Below are 25,529 nucleotides of genomic sequence, written 5' to 3'. Positions count from 1 at the left end.
GTGCGTGATTATCATATTCTATAACAAATGACGTAAGATGATGCAAAGAAACTCCTGCATGTTTCTAACGATCCAAGTTTAAGAGGACGCTTTTGTTTTCTGTGTCCTGGTCGAGCCTTGGAGAGGACGTGATCCTTCAGAAGAAAACACAAACTGTGAACTTAGCACTGATGCCTACTTCTGTCCTGAAAGGTTAGTTTTTAAAGTGCCCGTCTTTCTCAGAATCTGCAGACTGACCCTGTAAATCACAAGAATATCATTAGGAGTCAAAGACACAGACGGCCGCGCTGCATGCAAGCAAACAGGACAGAACACTCTTTGTTCTGTTCCACGTAAAAAAAATAAAAACCTTTCAGCACATCATGCTCTCAGACTGCTGACATATTCTTCTCTCTGTTGTTGTGTGCTGATGGATAATTCTCCTCCACCTCCATCTCAATTAAAACACAAAGAGAAGTGCTGAGGCAGCGTGACGGGTCAGCCTGGAGACACTTCCAGGACACGATGTCTGATTGTGTCTGGAAGTGAGGGAAACGACACTGAACTGACGAGTTTAGCGAAGAGACAGAAACATGTCAAGAAGCTTGCATGCTAATCAGTTTGATACAATACAACCTCCAACCACTAGATGGCCTAGTCCAAAAAAAGAGGAGGTAGTGTCAGTGTTAGCAGATGAGCTGTGTGATTCCTGCAGGAACCAGGACGCTGCTGATCCGCTTTGCCTAATGAGGCTGGAGGGAGCCATGTTTAATGGAGTGGAGACGCAGCAAGGACCCAGGAAGTCAACAAAACAACAACAGAACATGCTGCGAGTGTTTCCCCCCGGAATAAATCGAGCCATCCAGGCGATACCGTAATCATTTCCAGTGATACTGTGTTATTTTGTTTTTTACAACGTGTTGTGGAAACTCTTCTGTTCTGGTGAAAAATCAAATAGAGACTTCTGCACCCGACAAGGATTTATCCTTTGCAAAGAAGGTCAATCAAAACACTCCAGCAGTCAGAATGAATCAAAAGACCCCAAACATGGGGAACATGTCGCAGTTATACCTGCAGCAGCCTCTTCCCCAATCAAGTCACAGCCTCTTCTAGCCGGTCACAGACCCATCTGTCTGCTGATTATACTCTGAAGCTGGCTTCCTGGAGTGTGGGATACAACTTAGAATCTCCTTCTGGAGTCTCATGTATATCGGAAAGGTTCCAGACATCAATGTTGAATAGCAAAAGGATCTGTTACTTTGGTGAGAAACAGGAGGCCGGGTGTCCCAGGGAAGTAACAACAAGGATTAAAGGAGAGACTGTATATACAGAGATTGAAATGACCATCACACAACTTGACTCAGGGAACTACACACAACCTGCTGCATGGTGTACATCCAAGCGGCAACCTTCGGGGCTCAAAGTGGAAGCCCATGCGGAAGTGTCAAAACTTGTAATTCACGCTGCAACAGCTGGGGGTTGGCTCCAAAAGCGAGTCATTTCCCATAGACTCCCATGTTAAAATGGCCGATTTCACAGCAGAAAAGAACATGTTTACGGCCTGGTACAAAAAACCACTCTGGTCTCAGATGATAGGTTCTCTTCTAGTGTCAATTGTAGGGGGGGTGAATTTTTTTACAACTCACTCGTTTCAATTGTATTCGGACTTAAAATTACGCCTAATTATGGGCGTTGCCGCTTGAGTGACAGACAGTTGACGTATCACAGCGTGAGTTTCCTGCTTCCACGATCGCCCGCCCCCCTAAACCCCGCTCGTGCCCCCCCTCTTTGTCCATATTCGGAGTTTTAGTTGACGTGACGCTGCCAACATGGCGGCGGTCATCACGTCCCGGAACCTCCCACTGAGACTCAAAACGGCTCTTCAGAAACAAACGGGTGACGTCACGGAGGCTCTGTCCATAGTTTTTACTGTCAATGTGTACATCTAGCATATGTCACTATAGCAACTAGCTGGAAGCTAATGGCAGCAGAAATCCCTGAGTGGACGTCAGGACGGAAGGAGGATTTTGAGGATTCTGTCTGAGGAAAGAAGCAAACGAAGCTACAAAAGTTGAAGTAAGGTTGTCCCCAGCCAAGTTATTGAAGTTATGGAGCAGCTTATCCACAAACAGCAAGTCCAAGACGCCAAGTAAGCACGAGCGACCTCTAACCACCATTTAAGGTGCTGTAGTCTCCTTGAATATACACCGCTAATGCACATTGCTATGTCTCCCTGCAACTCTCAGTATGTATCCACAGAGCTGATTTATTCATCAATTACTTATGTATAAGCACCTACATGTATGCTGTAATGATTTTACCATGTATGCATCATGCATGCCTCCTCACAGCGCGTCTCTTCTCCCATCTCATGTCATCTTTTCAAATGGTTCCTCAAATGGTCACTAGTGTGCAGACGCTGTGCTGCCTCAGTCTGTTTGCACAAAGAGAACAGAACTAACAAGGCACAGAAGTGACTGTCGGTGCTGCTATTGATTCCTCAAACAATAGACCCTCTGCACTGAATGAGTTTGACATTGTGTGATGAAACCTCTGAAGGACCAGCTCCAAAACTCAAACTGTTGGTTTCACAGATAGACAACATGCACACGTGATCACACGGAGGTCCGTGTGCACGCTGCAAGCAGGCTGAGGAGCGGTTCCTGCCTGCCAACGAGCAGGCTTGTCAAATGCAATCTCAGGCAACAGATGAGCTTCTGATTAGAGAAGATTTTAGCTTCAATCCGCAAAAGCTGCATGATGCAACAACAAACTATGCAAATTCCCCTTCATCTTTCCCTCAGGCGGAGCTGAAGCATCCTGTCTGGATGAAGTGTGGTATGAATCACTAACAATTTCGGTCATTAGATAATACACAGAGTAAGCAGCTAAAAAAACATGTTGAACTTATTTTCTTGCCCTTGGTTTTCTAAAATATTCACTGGAGAGTTTAAGAAGCTCCAACCTTGCCAGCAGGCACTGAATTAACTACACCCTGAAAAATCGTCCTCCACTGTAGAAGATGTGCTGCCAAGCGGCCCTAACTGCTTCCTTCAAAGGGCCTGTCTGTAGGCTGATTGCATCACCATAGTGTGTGTTTTCGAGTGGCTCCTTTCACACACCGACATATCCCACGATTCAGTGCGCCAGCAACAAACCAAAACACTTAGCTATACGGCCGCAGAGGGAAAGTGGATGTAGATGTAAATATCAACTGCAGGTTGCTAGGCAACGGGAGCCGTGCATCACAAAAAAAACAGGAAGTCGGTGTAACCTTGAAGAGGATCGATCGGGGGGACGCAGCTTACACCGGCCCGGGCACTTAGCATTGAAATGCTAATGTAATGTTGATCATCTTAGCATGTTTAGCTTGCTAATATGTGCAGGTTACCTATCATCAGTACAGAGTTGTGTTTGGTTTGGTGGTTGAATCGTCACACCTCCTCCCGAGCAAAGCCAGATTTCACCCAACGCCTAAATGTTTGACAAACACAAGGCAGCTGATCAACAAACTTGCAGCAAATAAAAAAAAAACCAGGAGGTCATCTTGACATTTCTCTCTTTTTCTCAATAAAGAAATCATTCAAAGTCTGTTTATCCGTCAGATCATTTGTAACTGTGCCAGGCCCACACATCAAAAATGGATTAGTTCATAATCCACTCATAATTACACCATCACAGGTTGAACTCTGTTCTGAGGTCGGAGTGTTTGAATAAAGCTTTTGAATGCATTCATGATTTCATGTTGAGAATTTTCAGAGCTCAAAACATTCACTTTAATGGGCTCAGCTGAGAAATGGAAGTTACCGCGTTTGACCCACACACACACACACACACACACACAGCTACATTACATATAATATAAATTAAGACATCTCACCTAAGGACTGGAAATAATTTAGGGTTTAATTAAACTTCCATCACTGTTGTCCATCAGTCTGACTGACAGCGGGCCTGAAGGCAGCCGACACTCAGCTGAGATCCATTTGGGAACACGCCTTGCACCTGGGAGTTAAAAAACTCATATTTTTGGTGAAGGACACGATTAAAGAGGCAGAGCTCCAATAATAAGGAGCTTTTGTGCATCAGAAGAAAATCTTCAGGGAATCCTGCATCTGCAGTTAGATGGAAGTAATTTGAAGTGTGGATTGAAGGGGGGCGATCAGTGTCGTGATCAGTGTGTTGTTGAGGTCAGGGGCATGACGAGGCCGGGTGGTTTGTGGAGTCGAACTCCACTTCATGTGGATTGAATGTCGTCAGCCCGAGTTTATTGCCATGCTGAGTGTTCGGCGTTCGGCGTGCCAGTTCTGTTTGGCATCGTTCTGTAGAGAAGCTGGTCGACGGCTGGTTTGCAGTGCAAATATGGCGGTTTGTGATAAGCTGAGGTGGTGTACATAAACAAAGGGGTGCTCTGGTGTGGGTGAGCCTGGTTTAATTACCTGTGGTGTATTGTGTTGGGGGTGGTGGTGGTGGTGGAGGGAGGGTGGTTCTGGAACAGGTCCCGACCGCTTCCAGGTGCTGGAGGCCGGCAACAGCGTCTTCTGCGCAACACGCATGAGGCGAGCGGGCAGGAGTCCAGCTGGCGTTTCTCCAGACAGTTCATGAAGAGAGGCAGAGGTGGAGGAGGATTACTTTCAATAAATAATTATACATTCATTATTATTATTAGGATTCTCAAGGAAAAAGTCAAAACTCGTTAAAGGAAATAATTGTTCTTCTATGCTAGATCGGCTTATAGCAAGCTAACATGGCGGCACCTACGTTTTCACACATATATCATGTGTTTATAGCTGGGGGAACAGTGAAATAACATTTTCAGCTTGTCCTCAACAGGAAAATGGACTGAGTGGACTCTGCAGGTTGTTGGCCAAGCTGTCAGGCTTCAGGAACAACCCCTCTCACCCTCTGAATGACCCGGCGGAGACCTTAAGATGCTCATTCAGCTGCAGACGGCTGCACAAAAAAGGAGGTCCTTTGTCCCGACAGTACAACAACAGAGTCACAAAGCACTGCTGCTGTGTGTTCTTTTTACCCATTTCACCAACATTGTGTTGATAAATGAGACCTAAAAAAGCAGAAAACTAGTATTATTCCCCTTTTTAAATGTGTTGAAAAATCGATTTTCTGCCGCTCTTCCAACAAACAACCTCACAAAGACGCTGGCTGTTGCTGACCTTCATCCCTGAGAGGCTACCAGAAGGTACCTGGAACAGCATCTTTATCATTTCTGAGCCTTGTGTAGAAGGTTGAACTTCCTTTTGAATGAACAGGCTGTGGTACACACAAACACTACTTACACCTTGTAAGCCTTAGGCTATATTTTTAAAGTTTAAAGAACATCCCTACTGTCTATCTGTCAGTGGGAGCACAGACACAACGAACGGCCTTGGTCTGTGTCCAGGTGAAATATAATAAGCTGTCTCCTCCTTCACAATCACCAAACCACAGGGAGATTTTCAAACCTCGGACGACTTTAACATCCTCCTGTTTAAAATTCCGACCTGCAACTTCACCAAACTTCATGCAGCAGCTGGCTCTGGTCCCAGTTCAGCGATATGAGGGCCAGAGTGATTTAGTAATGTTCATGTACTGCTGTGGAATACCAACGTACAGACCACTTGTCCTGATGGACAAGCCCTCCACCAACCCATAATAAAAGCACAAGGGTTCTTTTGTGGTCAGCTACAGCAGCACTCTAAGCTAATCAAGTGATGCTGCATGTGATGCCTGGTAGGGTTGGGGGTTGGGGGGGGGGGGGTACTGATCAGAAAGGTGGGAGCAGTCAGGAAGGAGCAACAGGTCATTTTCTTTTAACCCAGTCCAAACCAGAAAATATTCATAACATGAAAGGAAACACCAGCGTGAGTCACGGCCTCACACATGCACCTACATGTGAGGGGGGGGGGGGTTTGATCCTCCTTCTGTCAACATATATCTAAATTGGAGCAGCTTTATTTTAGCTTTTTGTTTACACTGAATAACAGGCGGAGTGACTAACCATGAGGATAATGTGGTAGGCATTTTACGCCCTGACTGACTGAACTGGCATCTGAATGGCATCTTGACAAATATATATTTAAATAAAATCACTGCCATGGGGCTGGAAAAGAACAGAAAAAAAGATTATACAACCTTTGGCTCCTATTCAACAGCACCGGATCCACACAACAGAATGCTAATAAATTCAGGCATGCATTTCCATCATCACAATCAAAAACATCTCTTCACATAATAATGAGGTCTACAACCCACCTACACAATAATTATAATACAATAGGTGTGGAGACTGACATGTTTGAATGCATTCATTAACAGGAACAGCTATGGAGGGATGATCGCGGTCATTACTGCATCACCGAGGCCAAACAGGTGGACGACACATGATGCTAAATCCACTTTGAAGTCAGCTTCGAGACGCCCAGCAGGGTCATTTGCTCACAGCTGGAAGATCCCAGGGAGACTAATGGCGATCTATAGATGTCTTCTCAGAAGTGCTGTAATGCATGCACCGAAACACAAGAAGAGCTCGGGGGCAGATACATGGCAGCAGGTGCTTTGAACCTATGAATCTGAAAGAAGCATGTGTTGGCTGATGTTGGGATGAGGCCACAGTGAAGCTTGTATCCCCCCCCCCCCCCTCCACCTACCTAAGGTTAGGCACATGTCAAGCTAAGCTACAAGAACAACAACACAGCTAACATGCAACAAAAGCCATTAAAATGGGACAATAAACAATCCGGTGAGGTGATGACAGGCATTGGATCATACTATAGGTCAACTGATAAATACCCTTTTAATGGGATGCTAACACCTAATTAATGACCACTGGATTTAAGGAGAACATGGTAACGAATGGTATGGTAAAGATACTAATACTGGCATATTTAATGGGAGAAGAACGTCTCATAATTGTCATTGAATGGGACGATAACTGTCTGATACCAGTCATTTGATCATAACTGATATCAGCCATTTAATAGAATCAATAATGAACGTTAAGAAGAAAACAATTGGGTGACAGCAGGCATTGAATGGTATGATAACGCTGATAACAACAGGCTTTAAAATGGGGAGGTAACAAGTACTAGTGGCCTTTGGGTGGAATGATGGTGACTGCCTGATAAAAGCCTTTTTAACAGCTTTTAAATAATACCATACAAATAAATTAAATAAAAAGAATGAACACATTAAAGTAAATTAAATTAAAAAATAATTAAATAAAATAAACAAATAAAAAGAATACATAAATTAAAGTAAGTTAAATTAAAAAATAATTAAATTGAATTAAATTTAAAAAAAAATTCAATTAAAAAATAAATAAATAAAAAGAATACATAAATTAAAGTAAATTAAATAAAATAAGAAATAATTAAATTAAATTAAATCAAATTAAAAAATGCCCACAGCCATGTACTTCCCCCATCTGAAGTCTGTTATGATAACACTACTGATAACAACAGGCTTTAAATGGGATGGTTACCAGTAACAGTGGCCTTTGGGCAGAAAGATGGCGTCTGTGTGATAAAAGGCATTTAATGGTGTGATAAAAGCCTTTTAAATGTGAAACAACAAGTGGCCATCTGGAGAACTGCAGTGCTGCTCTGTGTTAACGTACCTCTCACATGGATTAAAATCCGTTGTGTTAACGTCTTTGCACAGCGTTTGAAGTTGATCTCATGTCACAAACTTACAGTCAGTTGCCCTTTGTTTGGCCTGGCAGGGTGAAAGTCAGATGTTTCCAGTCACACTACAGACATTCCTCACATTTTTACATGCCTTATGGTCTTACACTACAACAGCACGTGTAATGGTAGGTTTACGAGCGGGTGGACAAAGCTGAGGTGGCGCTATAGCTGGAGAGATAACATCAAGAGTGATTATGTAAGGCTTTCCAAAACAAGCAATGAAAAGGCTCACACTGGGAGAAAGACACCCGCCCCTGCAAGTCCATTATGGCCGCCGTTCCGTCCATAGGTTGCTTAGTGACAAGATGATTACCCACTGTCATACAGGAGATATATATTTATCCTGCCACAAGGCCACCTTGGAGGTTGATCCGCCCATGTAGTAATCAGGTTTCCATTATATGGACAGAAGTTCTAAGAGATCACAGAGAAGTCAGCAGACATTATATCCCAGACACCTGCATCCCATCCCAAAGCTAAAGCTCTCCGTCTGCTTCTGAAAGGACCTTGGAGAGGAAGTAAGAAAAGTTTTCTGTCTGTGTGTTTTGAATGGGCTGACCTCACACTGTCAGCCTGCTTTACATATAAAAAGTTTATTGTTTCAGGTCCCACGTTGAGGACACACTCTGAATTTTACAACGCTAACCTCACACAGCTTAAGACAAATTGGCTCGCAGCAACAAAAAAAAGAGGTGGAATAAACCTATAATCTGTATCCTATTATCTAAAAATCCACAGGCTCACTGTTCAAGTCACTCAGAAGTCAGCGCTATATTCAGCTTCTCTCTGGTTATGGTGCAAAAACACAAGACAATGCAACAAACACTAGAAGAAGAAATGTAAGATATGCACATATTCTTTATGATTTACATGAATAATGTTGATTAATTAGGCGCCTCATAGAAGAATTTAGACAATCTAATCCTGCACTGCAGGGCTAAGGTGCTGCAGCCCCAGGAACGCTCCAAACCTGAAATGTTATTGATTAGTAAACAAATTAAATATGCCCAACAGTGCAGCTGTTTATATATTTATACTTTCAGCTTATTAAATAACCACCTTAGGGATTCTGCTTATCAGATCAGCCATGTATATGCAAACACAGCCACATCCATGTTTCCAGGATACACTGTGAGGGCTGGTTGAGAAGCTAAAAGATAAAAGATAGACAATCTACATTTATAAAACTGGTGTTTTTCTTTCCATCTTCACTTTAATGTGTCGTCTGCTTCACCTCCCTGTGTGGTATTTCTGTTATGTTTGCCTCCATATGACCTTCATGAAGATGTATTGTCATGTGAATGTCAGTTTTTATTGAGCGGTGATATTTTCTTTATATTTTTTCAATACATCCCCACGTATATAATATTTCCAACTATATAATTAAAGTAGCACAGCAGCAGAGTGAGGAGCGTGTGAAGGAATCGTCACAGCACACACTGAAACTCCACACAAACGCACAGGAAAAAAGGATTGAAGCGCTTCCTGTCCACACAGTCCATTGTTGCAACAATCCTTTTATAGGTCCAACGTTTTTAAGGTTTTTTTTCCAGCGGCTGCAGCAGAGCTGTGGTTTAAGGCACAAGTGAAACTGGAACACATCACAGCTGGAAGGAGGATGCCAAACTCTGATCCTCGGGTGGAGGCTATCGATTTTTAGATCTTAGTTGCTGCTGATCTTTTAACCTTTGTGGAGGTTCTGGAGATACAGAGCTAACAAGACACACACAAATGGACTCGGACAGCTTTTTCCCCACACAGTGCTAACATTGTAAAAAAAAAATGTTCCTGTTTCAGAACTCTGTTTCTATTTCAGTGTTTTATTTTCACTGTCTTTTTTGATATTTTTATATTCTGATCCAAACATCAAACAGAGCAGCGTCTGATTCTGATTCTTTCTGAGGACGGGCTGGATGATTTGGAGCATTTCAGCAGTGTGACATGTTTCTTTCATACACACACACACACACACGTAAATGGAAGCTGTAGCTGTTGAAACTCAAAAAGCTGCCTTTCATTTCATCCAATCCAGACGCCCCCTCACTGCATGTGCAGGTGTGCAACCTGTGTTTACTTGTGTGCAGCAGGTTTCTCAAGTCTCACAGTTGCACCTCTTCTTTCTTAGTTAAGAAATAAAAAACCCTTACGTCTTTTTATTTAATTAGATTCTGACACGGTCCTGTTAGACATGTATCTGGTAATCACTCAGATTAATCTAAAATATGTGTTTGTTGTCCAAATCCATTTTTTAAGGCGTGCGCCTTCTTGATGTAGTTAATTACTGATCTTATCAAAGTCCATCTGGAATGACTTTTGATTCGTGTACTTCTACAACTTTGCCTTGACGGCATTACACTCGACAACCCCAGCTGCTAGCATCTGCTCCACTTCTGCTGATGTGAAGCCGTACTGCTCCAGGACCTCGACAGTATGTTCTCCGATAACAGGGTCGGAAGCGAGGCACGGCTCAGCGGGAGTCCGAGACAGAACCGGGGCCGGCCGGGGGCTTTCTGCGCCGCTGGAGTCTTTCATGAAAGAGCCTCTTTCCCGGTTATGTGGGTGAGAGCTCACCTGGTCGAAAGACAACACCGGTGTAACGCAGGCATCAGTCCCGTCAAAAATCCTCGACCAATCCGCCTGGGTCTTGGAAGCAAAGCGCTCCGTTAAGATCTGCCTGAGCTCGGGCCAATCATTGAAGCTCATCTGAGGAGGCAAGTCTCCAGCGTCCAACTCTAATCCTGCAAAAAAAAAACACAACAAAACAGACTTATGTAAGCCTATGGAGAGATGAGTGTCAACAGGAAAATGATGCAAAATAAAGAAACGAGTCATCAAATCCCCAGAGAGACGCTGCTCTTTGTGCAGTTCAAACTTGGTTGTGTAATTTGTTCATCGTGAAGGACACGTGCAGGGGGAAGTTTACACATTTCTCTGTATGAAGCAGAGGACAGGCTGCGCCGCTCTGCTGTATTTACAGTACATATAAATGTGTGTACTGTGGAAGAGAACTCTGATTGTTGTTGTGGCTTCAACTTTCGTCATGCTGCCTGTCACAGGTTGGCGCTGGGAGGCTGCCGCCGTTTCTCTGGGGTGGGTAGATTATGAATTTCATTAAGAGAGAAACTCCATCAGAAGAGCAGAGAGCTCAGAGAGAGAAACCTACGAAGACAGGATGCATTTATCATAATTGCATCATTTAATTCATATACATAATATGTGGAATCATTTATAATAGAGTACTGGTTTGTTTCTTTAGCTAGATTCCTTGAGGGATGTGAATCAATCAGACAAGGGTTAGGTCAGGTTATGTAGAGGAAGCAGAGTCCCTGATTGTATTTGTTTGGCTGTGCAGTGGTGCAGTATAAATAATAAAATACATATAATATTACCAAAAATAAAATAAAATAAAATAAAATAAAATAAAATAAAATAAAATAAAATAAAATAAAATAAAATAAAATAAAATAAAATAAAATAAAATAAAATAAAATAAAATGTTGTAGTGGTGTAGTATAAATGCAGTGTTGTGGTTTAAATAATACAATACAATTAAATAAAAAATAAATTAAATAAAAAATAATGTAATTATTTTTTTAATTAAATTAAAAAATAATTAAATTAAAAAATTAATATAACTAAACTACATTTTAAAAAATTACAATACATTAAAAAAGATCAAATTTAAAAAACTAATTAAATTAAAAAAATACATTTAAATATAATTAAATTTCAAAAATAATATAACTAAAGTACATTTTAAAAATTATATTAAAAATGGAAAAATAATTAAATTAAAAAATAATTAAATAAAATAAATGTAAAAATAATTAAATTCAATTAAAAAAATAATTAAATTAAATTATATTAAATTAAAAAATAATTACATTAAATTGTTTACTTGCTGCCCACCTTTGAGCAGTTGTCTGTAGAACTGCGGTTCTATGGCACCCACAGCCATGTACTTCCCATCTGAAGTCTGATAGGTGTCGTAGAAGGGCGCGCCGCTGTCCAACAGGTTCTCTCCTCTGGAGCGGTCCCACATGCCAATACTGCGGGACTTCCATACAAATGAGCCTGTATACGCAGCCCCTTCGACCTGCAAGGACAACACACAGAGAGGTGGAACAGAACACAGTGCAATCTATACAGTGTTTCATGCACGCACACTACAGTGACATTAAAATGAGGAACATATAGGAACGACTATTATAATGCTCCCATGAAACAATAACCGAAACTTGATTTCTCTCCCTTGCCGGGGTGAATAATAGCTCTTTGTCCCAGTGGATCATCAGGGACATACTTCACAAGACGCTGTAAGAGTCTATTGTCATGTCTGATTGCAATCAATTCAGTGTGTGACCTCTAATGAAATGTGTGCAAATGATAAATGTTTGAATAGCTGGCTATAATAAATAAATAACTAAACACTCGAAGGAGAGAAAACACAGTGTTCCATCTTGCACGCTGCTCTAAAATAAACATTTTTCTGCCAAATTGCTCCTCTGTGAGTCATCAGGGACGAAGCACAGAGAAGGAGGAGATGACAGCTCTGTCACTGGTCAGGGCTTCAGTGCTCGCACAATTATTATGTGCCAAAACCCAGACTCACGCATGAAATATTAAATCCATGCTAAAGCTGGGGTGTTACTTTGAACGTGTACTCTCCATTTTAATGTCATCTCTGGAATACAAAGAGATGAGGCCACATACATGAGTGGGGGAATAAAAAGCTAAACGCTCCTTCCTAGCATGCCGCCATTTAAAATTTAATTAACGTAGCATTTGAAAGTGGAGAGTGGCAACAATAATCAATAGGAGGAGATACAGTCTTTTTGGCCTAACTTTCACTGTGTGCATGTTTAATCCTCTCTCTGGGACGAGCGGCTGCTGCATTACAAACACTTCAGCTCACTGTCAGCACAAAAACTAGGACAATACTCAGCTTCAAAACAAGCAACAAGGAGGCCTTTACAATTAATTTAGCAGATATATATCAGCAAACAGCGGCTAATTGGAGTAATATAATGGAAGTTATACGTGTCCACCAGGTGAATAAATATTGACTCTTGACTTTTATGGCCTTTATCAACTCCTGAGGTAGTTCATCTTCCTCTTCACCTGATAAATGCTCCACTACGTCTTCAGGCTAATCACTAGAGAGAGACTTGATTAAAAAATAAAGCTGCAGGGAGCTGTCTTCACATTATCATGTAATGTGTTTATATTACAGATAACCCTGATGAATTGTGACACCTGTGGTTATGAACTGCAGTTTTTATGGACAGAATGTCTAGGCGCAGCAAGGGGGTCTGGTTTGGGAACCACAGGATCTCATCTCTGCTTTTTGCAGATGATGTTGTCCTGTTGGCTTCCTCGAACCGGGACCTCCAGTGTGCATTGGGACAGTTTGCAGCCAAGTGTGAAGCGGCAGGGATGCGAATCAGCACCTCCAAATCTGAGGCCATGGTTCTTGACCGGAAAAAGGTGGCTTGTCCTCTCTGGGTGGGAGAAGAGCTCCTGCCCCAAGTGGAGGAGTTTGTGTATCTCGGGGTCTCGTGTGGGGAAAATGGAGCAGGTATATTGACAGGCGGATCGGTGGAGCTTCCGCAGTAATGCGGTCGCTGTACCGGTCCGTCGTGGTGAAGAAGGAGCTGAGCTGAAAGAATGAGATCGCGAATACAAGCGGCCGAAATGAGTTTCCTTCGAAGGGTGGCTGGGCGCTCCCTTAGAGATAGGGTGAGGAGCTCGGTCACCCGAGAGGAGCTCGGAGTCGAGCCCCTGCTCCTCCACATCGAGAGGAGTCAGCTGAGGTGGCGCGGGCATCTGGTTCGGATGCCCCCTGGACGCCTTCCTGGGGAGGTGTTCCGGGCATGTCCCACTGGCAGGAGACCCCGGGGAAGACCCAGGATGCGGTGGAGAGACTATGTCTCTCAGCTGGCCTGGGAACTCCTCGGGGTCCCCGCAGATCAGCTGGAGGAAGTGTCCGGTGAGAGGGAAATCTGGGTGTCCCTGCTTAGACAGCTGCCCCCGTGACCCGGCCCCGGATAAGCGGTTGAAAATGAATGGATGGATGGAGTTTGCACAGTAGATGTCAAGAGATGAAGAAGCATTACTGCTCAAACACTCATCCACTTCTGGCATCATCCATTGGCTGCTGACGGTGATGTCACTTCCTCCTTTTTAAGCCAACAATAATCAAATATGAACCAAGGGGAAAAATGGATCTGAACACAGATCAGTGTCAGCCACCAGGGGGCGATCCAGATGTCTTGGGTGGCTGTCATGTCATGTATCTATACACACTGTGTCCACACCACAGTGTTAATTTTGTTGACGAATCATTTTCGTCATAGTTTTCGTTAACGACCTTTTTTTGCTGATAAAAACGAGACGATAACTAAATAAAAACGGAAATGGATTGACACTTTCGTCAACGAATAAAAACGAGACGAAATTATTGATGGAGACGAGATCCAATCAGAGCAAATTTTGTTTGTGGAAAGGGAGGGACGAATCAGGAGACGGCGGCAGAGAGCCAATCAGAAGTGCTCTCTCTGTGTAAGGACGTTGCGCCGCGATGCTGGAAGAAGGCGTCCTCATGCATGGTAACACAACACAGGAGAAGAACAGACACACGGACACGTTTAATTTCAAGACAATCAAGACGGTTTACAAACCGTGCGGAGCGACTATCAGCGGTAAAAACAATAAACCTGAAGCGACATTTGCAGACGAGTCATCTTAACTTCCGTTCAAAGATACACGTGACAAAATCTATAAATGAAGACACCGCTGCTGATGGTTTTACAGCATGCGACCTGTTTCTAAGTTGTCACTGAAGTGTTTTGCTGTAGTTATGGAGGATTCATGAAGAAGGTCATGACTGAACAGTGTATTCAGGGAGAGCAGCTCACTGTTCACTGGTTCTTAGGTCATAGCAATTAAATAATTTGTTTGTTTCAAATAACACAAGTTAAAGCTGTGCCTGTTTTTATTGCACAATCAAACCTTAAATATTTCATGAAAAATATATATCATAGAATTTTAGTCGACTAAATCCACGGCAGATTTAGTCGACTAAAATTATTTGATATTTAGTCGACTAAAACTAGACTAAAACTTTAAAAATGTTGATGACTAAAACGTGACTAAAATCAAATGACATTTTAGTCACAAGACTAAAATAAAAACTAAATCCGAAATTGCTGCCAAAATTAACACTGCCACACCACTGTACATAATGCATAAATAACATGTATCATACATCACATTAGCATTAGGTAAAGCAGCTAATGCTACTAGTAATAGCTGTGGACAAGCAAGCGAAGCTCACCCAGCTAGCTATCTGACATATATCGTATTATTTCATACATTTTGAAATAAAAATGGTTTTATTAAGTGTAATAAGTGCACTATCCTCTGGGTCTTATTCAATTCATTGCACGCTCGGATTGGCTTCAGCCCCCGCAACCCTTCAAAAGATAAGCAGTCAGAAATGATAGGATGGATTGCCAGTAAAAAAAAAAACACATTTGGAGGTAAGAGTCAAGAGAAAAATTAGATGTCATGTCAAAGAGTGTCCCCAGCTCTAACCCGTCACAGCTGATATTTCTGCAGGAGGAGGTGGTTCTCTGGTGCCTTTCATCCTCACAAACACATGGTGACAAACAGAAAGAGCCTCTGCAGGTGTTTCTACCGACTCACAATGAAGACGTGTGTAAAGTTAATTATTATGTGTAAAGATCTATTCTCAATCATAGTCATCATCACGAGATGTGAAATAATAATCTGCTCTTTTTATACTGCTGGTGCTTATTAATCCACTGATTACACTGACGGCGTACGTCTCAACGCATGAGCATAATTACAGCTGAAGTCCATTCACAGATGAATACCCAGCAGATATTTTAACTCATTAGAGACAAAGATGTAATAATTACCCACTGACTTCAAGTCATTCCTAAACATGCTCTGTAATACTATATATTTAATAAACACCAGGAAGTGTGCAGCATTTTTTGTAGTGGCCTTTTAAAGGTGTAATTTACAGTAATAGTTGTTTACTGTGTCTGTGGGATCATATTCAAGTGTATACACACACACACTCGTACACAGTGGAGAGGAATGGGTCCGCAGCAGCTGCACACTCTGATCAGGAAAATCATTCATTGACAAAGCTGAAAATCTGGAAGGATCATCACAGAGTAAAGATGACCTGCAGAGAGCATCCACTGCTCCACCAGTGATGGAAACAAATACAGTGGATGTACACGCAGCTTCAGTGTTTACATCCGGCTGTATAGCATGCTAACTTCAGTAGATATCTGTGCACACATAAAGGCACAATATCAAAATGGTGTTTGCTAACATGGGGCTAAATGATATGACGACGAGGTCGAGCAAGTTATAGGTTTTTAGGTGGTGATGATAAAGTCATCCAGCCGTGATGAAGGTGATTGTGTGTGTATTATATATATATAGGGCTGCAATGATTATTCGAGTACTCGAGTAATATTCAAGGGCAAAATGCATCGACAACTAATTTAGTATTCGATGACTCGTTAGTGACATCATTGAGAATGATTCTGGCTCGTGGTGTAGCGGGATGATCAGCGTTTTGGGTGCAAGAGGCCCTGGGTTCGAAGGCACACACACACACACACACGGCTCCGGGCATGGATCGAAGCGATGACAAAGCAGCATCCACTAGTGAAATAGTTATTAGCTGCAGCCGTATTTATGGGAAAACTATGACATGTATGTTTGATCCGAGTACACAGTCTAATGTAAAAAACAAAAGAATTACAGAAAAAGTTGAAAAGATATTTTTTCCCCAGTAATCCAAAAGTCAGTGAATCCAATTACACTGGCTTTCATAGGCTTTTATAGAGAAAAGATCATTTCAGGGTTGGTTTACCAAAACATCATCAGTTTGTTGCTCCGTTGACGAGCCAAAACAAGTCAATTTAGACAATTCGACCATTATCAGGTTCACAAAAATGCTGAATTTGTAGCAGAGCATTGGTGCCGAATTGGAATTGGAATCGCTGCAGTTAATATAGTGGCCACTTAATGTACTGTTCATATCCCTGCGGCGGGGAATCTACATTTTTATGGACACCCCACCTCCTCCTACGCTCAGTGCCTATAGGGGGCAAAATGCTGTGAGAAACACATGCAGTAAATGTTAATGCCAACATTTCTAAAAGGAGCTGCTGTAACAAGAAGAAAAACATTAACATTAAACCAGCAGCAGAATGTTCTGAGACGAGCACATTATTCTCCTGAGCTTTCTGAGAGGAGAAGCAGCAGCGATGTGCCGTTAAACACACACGGGGCGGAAATAAAAGAGCGGCTCTGAGTCAAACGTGGATTTTAAGCATCATAATGCAGAGCTAGGGGAATTGGTGGAAGAGCCAACAGGCGACAAAAGCTACATACACACATATAACAAGCAATTTGTTTGACTAGAGCAAACATCACCCACACTGAACATTGAATTACTTAACCTAATTAAACTTTGATTTCATTAAGGATGGAAAACAAATTGAGTTAAAGAGCTGGCAGCCGGTACAGTGCGTCTCCTCCTTAAACTCTACAGAGGGACGCAGCTTTATCATGTCCGCAGTGACCGAAGAAGCAGGGCTGCCCTGAACTGATGATTCACACTGTCAGCGGAGAAACCTCTGAGCTGAATGGCTGCAGTTTGTTTTACTCGTGTCATCATCATACACGGAGAACAGCGGGATAAACAGGCTTCACAAGCTGCTCCTCGTCTTGTTATTATGTGAAAGATGTGGGCGGCAGAGCAACACAGAGCCGAGCGACGTGCATTCAGTAGTCAGTAGTCAGCAAAACTTCTTTTAAATAAGATGCTGGAACATCGTTTTTTTTTCTCTGCTTCCGACCATTATGAGTGAATCTGACAGCAGCCGGGCAGGAGAGGGATTTTATCTCTGTGTGATGCAAGGTGCACGCTGACTGGTAGATGATGAAGAGTTTAAAAAGGTGAGACTCGTAGAAAATCAACAGAAAAACACACCATCTGACGCACATATGGCGCTGCAGGGGGCAGATTATTTTGTTTTCCTATTTACAACCAGCAAGAGATATAATCCCACTGACGGCTTTCAAGTAGTGCAGCCTCAACTGGTCCAATAACAGTCACCTGGTGTGAAGCAGGGAAGCACCAGGCAGGTGTTACTGCTTCACACCAGGCACCATGAAGACCTACAGACCTACAGGCACAACAACAACACAGCATCGTATCTGCTTATATGTTGTATACAAAAACTGCACGGTGCAATAAAGGCATGCATCAGATTATCTGTGGCACACGATCTGCACACACACAGTCTATAATTTCTACCACTGTCGACCTGGCAATCTACGAGCTGATTGGAGGGGTGTGTGTGTGAAGCTGCTCCTCCCCGGGAAGCCGTCTGAATGCAGAATGAATCATTTCTATTATAGCTCCTCACTCCTTCACAAGTCTGCAGGGTGAGAAAAGTGAGTCCCCCCCGTGTCTCTGTGCTGTTGACATGTTTAGAAAAACGGCAGCAGAGTGAAGTTTGTGAGCCTGGGGTACCATGCAGCCGCTGCCACACCTGTCTTCTTTGGCAGCCGTGAAAATTGTACCAGAAAACAACTTTTAGCCAAAATATGACAGCTTCTAATGCTAATGACCTCCCTATCTCACCACTGCACCTACAGCAAAGCACCCGTCAAGTGTGCAGCAGACTGCATGAAAGGCTGTCGAGAACAAAAGACACAAATACAGAACCCTCGCTTTATACGAAGAGATATGATCTTAGACCCAAACTTGAAACATAAAACTCATCAGTTTTATGGAAGTAAATCACAGAGCAGCAGCTCAGCGCATCAAACAAACCCTGGACACCCAATTAAATAAATTTACACTGCAATGCGATGTGCTGAGTGTCTGTATGTTTTACATGTGTCGATGTACCCCGGCTTTGCAGAAACTTTTCCCTTCATGGAGGAGTTCATTAAGGAGGAGTTCAGCTTTGTGCCCCTCTCTGCTGCGTTACAGCCAGTGGACGTCAAACGCAGCAGGAATCACTGACTTTGATGTGCTTCTCCAGAAAGTCTGCCACAGGCTCTCCAACTGATCACTTATCCCACTAATCCTGACTGGAGGTTTGGCACAGCGCAGTGCACCATCACCTGGCACGGCGGTGCGGATTGCACTGCAGTGTGACATTTGACTAATTTAAGTGTTTACATCATAAACAAGGCGATGGGAGAGGAAATTAGTTCTGCTGTATATCGCCTCTGAGGGGCATTAACTGCTCTGCTGTGTCTCATCTTCACTCTGGATTATACCTGGTTTCATCTCATTACACTTACCTGTGGCGATGTGGACACGCAGATGCTTTGCTGCAGGGGTGCTGTCACCCTAACTGTGACCTAACCTTGGTCTGTGTGAAGTTTGTGCAAAGCATCTCTCTGCTCAGCTCAGTAAAAAAATGAATAAACGACATCAAAGGCACTCATAAATATTTATGACGCATGTTTACAGGAGTTACACTCACCATGCTAGCATCAATGATCTGTCCCTTTCCCGACTTTGTCCTCTCCAGCAACGCGACGACTATCCCCAGAGCACAAGTGAGGCCGCCGCCCGCGAAGTCTGCCAACAGGTTCAGAGGAGCGTAGGGCTTCTCTCCGCTGCGACCGAGCCGGGATAAAAGACCTGCGATGGGAAAGAGGACGCAACAGGAAATGATTTATATTATTCGTAAAAAAAACAGAGTGCACGGAACACCTCAAATTAAGTGTGACAAACTGCCTCATGCTGCTTCTGCACTGCTTTAAATCCGACAGATATTACAAAGAGCCTTGAACAAGAAGAAAAGAAGTCACAAAAACCTTTGTCAGAAGTTCCTTCTGCTTGTTCTCCTCCTCTGTAGCCCGGGGTGCCAATTAAGGAATCAAGGAGAATTTTAGTCTGTACGGGCTCCACGCACTACAACAGCTGCATGAATATGGAATTACGGTTTAATCCATTTAACGGAACAGCTTTTCTTGAGATGCATTTATGGATTTGTCACACCTGTAATGCGTTTTAAATCTGAACATGTGCCCCAACCTGCCTTGATGTCCTTTAATTCCCTTTTTAATTGAGCCGTGCGTCAGCTACACGAGCATTCTGGACAATAAAGGAGAAAATATTACGCAGTGTTTCAACCCCTGACAGATATATTGTGTAACACACTGCTATAGTTTGGGTTTATAATGGGCTAAATGGCCTGAAATGACAAGAAGAAAGCGCCTTGAACAAAGGACTCTCTAGAACCTGTAATTGTGTAGTTAATGAAAGTGATTTGATTCATAATAAAAGTTAGATAATTGAAGTGGAGCCAGTTGTGAGGGTGAACCTGTTTTCAATTTAAATTCATAAATGAATGGAGCCCATTTATTAATATCATGTGCAGGGCTCCACTTTATATCCGTGCAGGGGAGGAGAAATAACAGAACACCTCTCCGCACCGATCAACAATGATCAAGATGCTGCGAAAGACGAGAGCACGCACACGAATCTGAACTCATTCCGTTAGCCAGGGGTCATTAGTTTCCTCTATCTGTGCTCTGTGTTCTGGACCAGAAGACCATAATCAAGTTTAAAAATAAACACCGGTGTAATAGACAAGGAAATTACATTTCAGACGAAACTTTAGCAGCTTCTCACAAAAGAGGTAAATTATCGCCTTCTATCGTCACACACGGGGGTCAGTTCATGCTTTCTGCACACCCCCTGCATGCACCAGCTAGTTTGTTACACACACAGCCACCTGGAAGTGGTACCTCGGACCCTATTTTGGCAAGCGATAGCACGAACCATCTGTCATCGTATATCTCAGGCTAAGAATCACATTGCTTCTCGCTATCAGGATCTAAATCACATCTTCAGCTGCCAGCAGTTTCTTCCAGGATGCTGATTGGTCCGAATCACTTCGGCTGAGCCACGCAAGCATGAAGGCCTGAAGATGGACCATGATTCAGCCGATACACAGGGTGTGATTTTCATCGCTGGATAAAGGCAGAGGAGCGTTAACACCACCTCTGCCCTCTGAAAACCCAGCGTTGTGTGCACAGATGCGGCAAAAGAAACTAGAGCAATACTTCCAGCCATGCATGGAGAGTCACTGAGACTGTGACTGAATCTCTAGGAAGGGGTGTCAAGGGCCACGAGGGGAAAGATAGTTCAAGGAAACGGGGCTCTATCCAAGCAGGACTGAATATTTGATACACATGAACAGCTGTGTGTGTTTTTACCCGACATGGCCAGGTAGTTGATGTCGTGTCCAGCGGCGGTGGCGTAAGACCCACTCTGGCCGTAGCCTGTTAAGCGAGCGTAGACCAGGCGAGGGTTTTCCTTTAACAGCTCACATGGGCCAAGGCCCAGCTTCTCCATCACACCTGAGTGGATACAACAAAGTCCAATTATAATTTCCTTATCATCATTTTAGCACTTGTCATTATAGAAGGTGTGTTTTTTTCTTTTAAAACCTCACAAAGCTTATCGGACTACAGGAAAATCTTTAAAGACGCCACAACAAAGCAGTTAATGAAGCTCTTACCAAAGAATAATGGCTGTTTATGTTTTCAGAGGAAAATCTAAGATTATAAAGCACAAACTTTGTTTATCAGTTTTTACATCAATACATGATTTTCACCACTGATTCTGACTGAGAGCTTCTAACACGCCTCCCTAATGCTGCCGGCTCTCTGGAGCTGCAGGTCTGACCTTTACGATACGGCTCAAGGACCACGTCAGACTGAACGCAGAGCCTCCGGAGCAAGGCCACGCCCTCTGGGGTCTTCAGGTTGATGGCTACCGACTGTTTCCCTCGGGCTTGTGTGTCCAAAGGAATGCCGGCCTTGGTGCGGTCCACGCGGATCACCTTGGCTCCAAAGTCTGCCAGGATCATGCCACAGAAGGGGGCCGGAGCCAGGCCCGCCAGTTCAATAACTCTCACGCCAGCCAACGCCATGATGAAAGAACTACAGGGCAGAATATCAGACACTCAGTATAATGCAATCCAATGCAAGGTTAATGGAAGAGGCGCGGAGGAGGAGGAGGGCGTTAGATGTCAAAGGAATTTCACTACCTGACATTACTTCTGGAACACCTTTGCAGGCAGTATGTAAACATGAGATAAATCAATAAACACAGCTGTATGGAAGTGTGTGCTATGAAAGAATAAAGATCGATCCTCATTCAGCTTCATTCAGAAATAAACTTTCCTGTTTGTTAAACATTTCAAAAATACATGAAGCGTGAAACTAGTGTTGTGTGTACTGAGCTGTAACATCCCTGTATTTAGTCCTGGATAGTCTCAGATTATAATTTCACACCACCAGGAAATGGACTATGTTATTATATTGCAATATTACACTCTACTGCGTGAAAAACATCATTCTAAGAGATTATTTCTAGCAAAACTAATTTCAGAATGAACAATCAAATCAGCTGATAAACAGAAAAATAACTGGATGTTTATTTACAGCGAGGACCTGTGTGATTCATGAACATTTGAAGCAGTTCTGAGTGAGAAGCCATGCTGTTTGAGGTGCTATGCTCCACTTGGTGTCCCATATAGACAATAGATGAAATCAATAAGATTTTAAATGTCAAAAATCTATACAGGAAGCACTGAAACAAATCCCTTTTAGCCAAATTAGCCATCAACACTCTCTCTTTAAGTACTTAACACTGAACTTGCTTCCAAGTCACAGTGAAGAACTTTGATGTTGATGAAATCATTAAAAAAACTCAATTCTCAGACAAACTTCTGAAAGAATGTAACATGCCTCCACTTTTTAGCCTATGTGTGTTTATTTTTTGAAAATCTAAACATGCTGCATTACCCACCAACAGACCCACTTTGTTATGTATTATTTATCTGTCAGTGAATTTACTTTGATGATGATGAAATCATGAAAATCTTTGGATTCTCTCAGGCAGGTTGTGTTAGCGGGTCCTGCGTCAAACACTCAATCTTTAGACTTTGAAACTTTGACTTTCTTCAAAAGTCCAACGTGACGCGCTGGATCTGGGAGCTGCTACCGTCGTGTTTACAATTAAACCACAAATTTAAAAGACTTTGATCAAGCCTGTGTGACCTGAACATGTATTACTTTATATACGCGATTTGACATTTCTTTAATGACAGTGAAGGCATCACTGCCTTTATATGTAGTGTTGTTGAGCGGTTAGCATTAGCACAGCACCATCTCTGTTCTTTTATACAACACAACAAGCGTGTGTGTGATTAAACTGCTCGGCCTACCTTTGTTCACAGTTTGAGGACAGGACACCTGTGCTGCTGCAGCTTCGTGAACTTTGTGCAGCTATCCGCTGAAGATGTCAGACGTCGCACGTCACCGGAGGTCACATGCTAGCTAATGTGTAACATGCTAACATATGCTGTTTATCTGTTCTCCCGCTTTGACTCACCTCTTCAGAAGTAACGTGTTTTTGTTTTTAAACAGCTGTACGTGAGTGGGAGACACCGGTAGACCCCGCACGGCACCCAGTTTTAATGCAGAACGCTGACTCGGTACGTGCCGGTGTAAACAAACAAGCACACCGTGCTGCTAAGTGTCTTCCTGGTGACCTCGGCGCGACGGCTGCTGGGAAATGTAGTAGATAGATAGATAGATAGATAGATAGATAGATAGATAGATAGATAGATAGATAGATAGATAGATAGATAGATAGATAGAAGGCTCTTTATATATGAAATATAGATTATTTATATAGATTATCTCTCCTAATCTGTAGTCCCAGCAATTACTGCCTGTCAGTTTTAGACAGACCAGCACCTAAATCCATCTAAAGTGTCTTTTTTGCACAGGATGCACTAAGAAGTGAAGTGAATAAAATAATTTATGTTTAGGTAAAACACCAATAAAATGCACTTATCTGAGCAGCCAAAACTGACACTTCAGTTGGTGAATCTGATGTTTTTGTGTAGGATGAATCGGCTTTAAAAGCAGCAGTAATTGATCAGAAATGTCATGTAATTTCATTTTGTGCAACTAAATGTCTGTGTGCTCACCTGTGGATGCCAGTAAGATCACCAGAGACACGCAAAACAGTCTGTGTGTGTCATCCTGTGTTTGTTTTGTACATTGTTTTCCTATGTTTGGTTTTCTGAAGTTATCCTGTGCTTGGTTATTATCATTTTCCTTGTTGCTATAGTTTTGGTGTTTTGTTTCTGTAGGTCTTGTTGCCCCTTGTGGTGTCTGCCCATGTTGTGTTGTAGTTCTGTTCTGGAATTTCCTGTTTTACTTTGAAAGTCTTGTCCTCTTGGTGTATTCCCTTGTGTTTTACTTCCCCTGTGTTTTCCGCCAGTTTTGATTACCTGCCCCGCCTTGATTGTGTTCACCTGTGTCTTGTTGTCTTGTCTATTTAAGTCCTGTGGTTCACGTCGTCTTGTAGGTACTCCTGAGTTTTTGCTCTCCGTTTCTTGGTCTCTAGACTTTTTTGAGTAATAGTTTCTTTGTTTTTTAGTTGTTTTGTATTTTTATTCTTTAGCATTTTGAACCACGGCTTAGCCTTACCTTTGGTACCTTTGTTTTGACTCATGATTTAAATAAAAGAACTTTTAGTTAAATCAGTCCTGCTGCAATTGAGTCCGACTTCCTTACCACAAACTGACATTGTGTCAGCATTAGCATTACATTTCTGGCTATTGATGACTGTGAAAGTGAAAAACTGAGTGCAAACAGGCAGGCAGCCGTCTAAATTTCAATTCACCGAAAGTATTGTGTTATTATGGATGAGACACAATGAGCACCTTCAGACTTCCTGTCTGATGTCTGCAAGCTCCTTTAAATAATAACAACACATGTAATACCAGCAAGAAAATACAGAACAGCTCCGAGGTTTGTCAGAGGCTGAGGTTAAACTCAACATTTACAAACTGCCAATTGTCTTCAGCTGAGTAAACAACACGGTGAATTTCATCTCACACACCACGTTGTGTGATCCTGCAACACCACAGCCGCCTGAAATCGAATTCAGAGAGAAAATAATTCCAATAAGAGCGGATATTAACTTCGTCAATGAGACGCTTCCTCCAGCTGTGAGCTGCTCTGAGTGGTTATTATTCAGATGGAACACACACACACACACACACACACACAAGTTGAAGCAATTTTCTGAGATCAGAAATAGTCGGTGCTTAAGCTGGATTTTTTTTTTTTTTAGTGGAATAACATTAACATTTAAATTCTGCGTGTGAAACACACCCACAGCAACAACAGGGACAGGGAAGGGAAGTGGATGAAAGCATCTTTACTCAGGTGTCAGTAAACACAGCATCCACCGCCGCCAGGCCTTTTACCTCATACCAGGAGAAGTAAGCACATCAGACCAGATCCAGCTGCCCTTCACCGGCCTCAGCCCTTCCCTTTTACAAACAGGACTTTTTAATTCCTCATGAGCCTGAGATCCTCCAGTAAGTCCCCCCCAAACTCTGGAACTCCCTGCCAGAGGATCTCAGGCGGACAAAAACTCAGTGTCCTCTGTTTAATCTACTCTCAAAACCCACTGTTATCGCTTAGGTCTTCCAAGTCGATGATCCTACTGAACCCAAATTAGCATTTCCGTGTTATCTTAATCCCGTTAAGCTGATTTATTCTATTTTATTAATCCAGTTTTATTGATCCTGCTTTTTATGATGAAGCACTTTGTGAGTTTTGAAGAGTGCCATATAAATAAAAAAACCTTTTCTTTTCACCTTCCCTGTGTCGTCTGGAAGTCAAACATCACATGTTCCTGTAAATCTGACACATGTCTGCAGTTTCTGAGCTGTAACAATCTAAAGA

The 25,529-nt window shown here is 42.6% G+C and overlaps 1 protein-coding gene across 2 annotated transcripts; it reads right to left on the bottom strand.

Annotated features, from left to right (window-relative positions):
- Positions 1 to 8,504: 8,504 nt before the first annotated feature.
- Positions 8,505 to 23,316, bottom strand: amacr (alpha-methylacyl-CoA racemase). Of its 2 annotated transcripts, none has more exons than XM_028418272.1 (6): positions 22,985 to 23,316; positions 21,439 to 21,695; positions 20,967 to 21,110; positions 19,223 to 19,383; positions 11,574 to 11,760; positions 8,505 to 10,402 (listed from the first exon to the last, which is right to left on the bottom strand). In XM_028418272.1, exons 2-6 carry the CDS (start codon positions 21,683 to 21,685, stop codon positions 9,993 to 9,995), a joined length of 1,149 nt encoding a protein of 382 aa, XP_028274073.1. In that variant the 5' UTR covers positions 21,686 to 21,695; positions 22,985 to 23,316; the 3' UTR covers positions 8,505 to 9,992. The 2 variants fall into 2 exon arrangements, with proteins under 2 accessions (XP_028274073.1, XP_028274074.1); XM_028418273.1 differs by having other exon boundaries at positions 23,152 to 23,316.
- Positions 23,317 to 25,529: the final 2,213 nt, after the last annotated feature.

The sequence above is a fragment of the Parambassis ranga genome, chromosome 12, assembly GCF_900634625.1.
Source record: "Parambassis ranga chromosome 12, fParRan2.1, whole genome shotgun sequence".
In the NCBI taxonomy this organism is placed as follows: Eukaryota; Metazoa; Chordata; class Actinopteri; family Ambassidae; genus Parambassis; species Parambassis ranga.
This window is presented reverse-complemented; position numbering and strand designations above follow the sequence as displayed.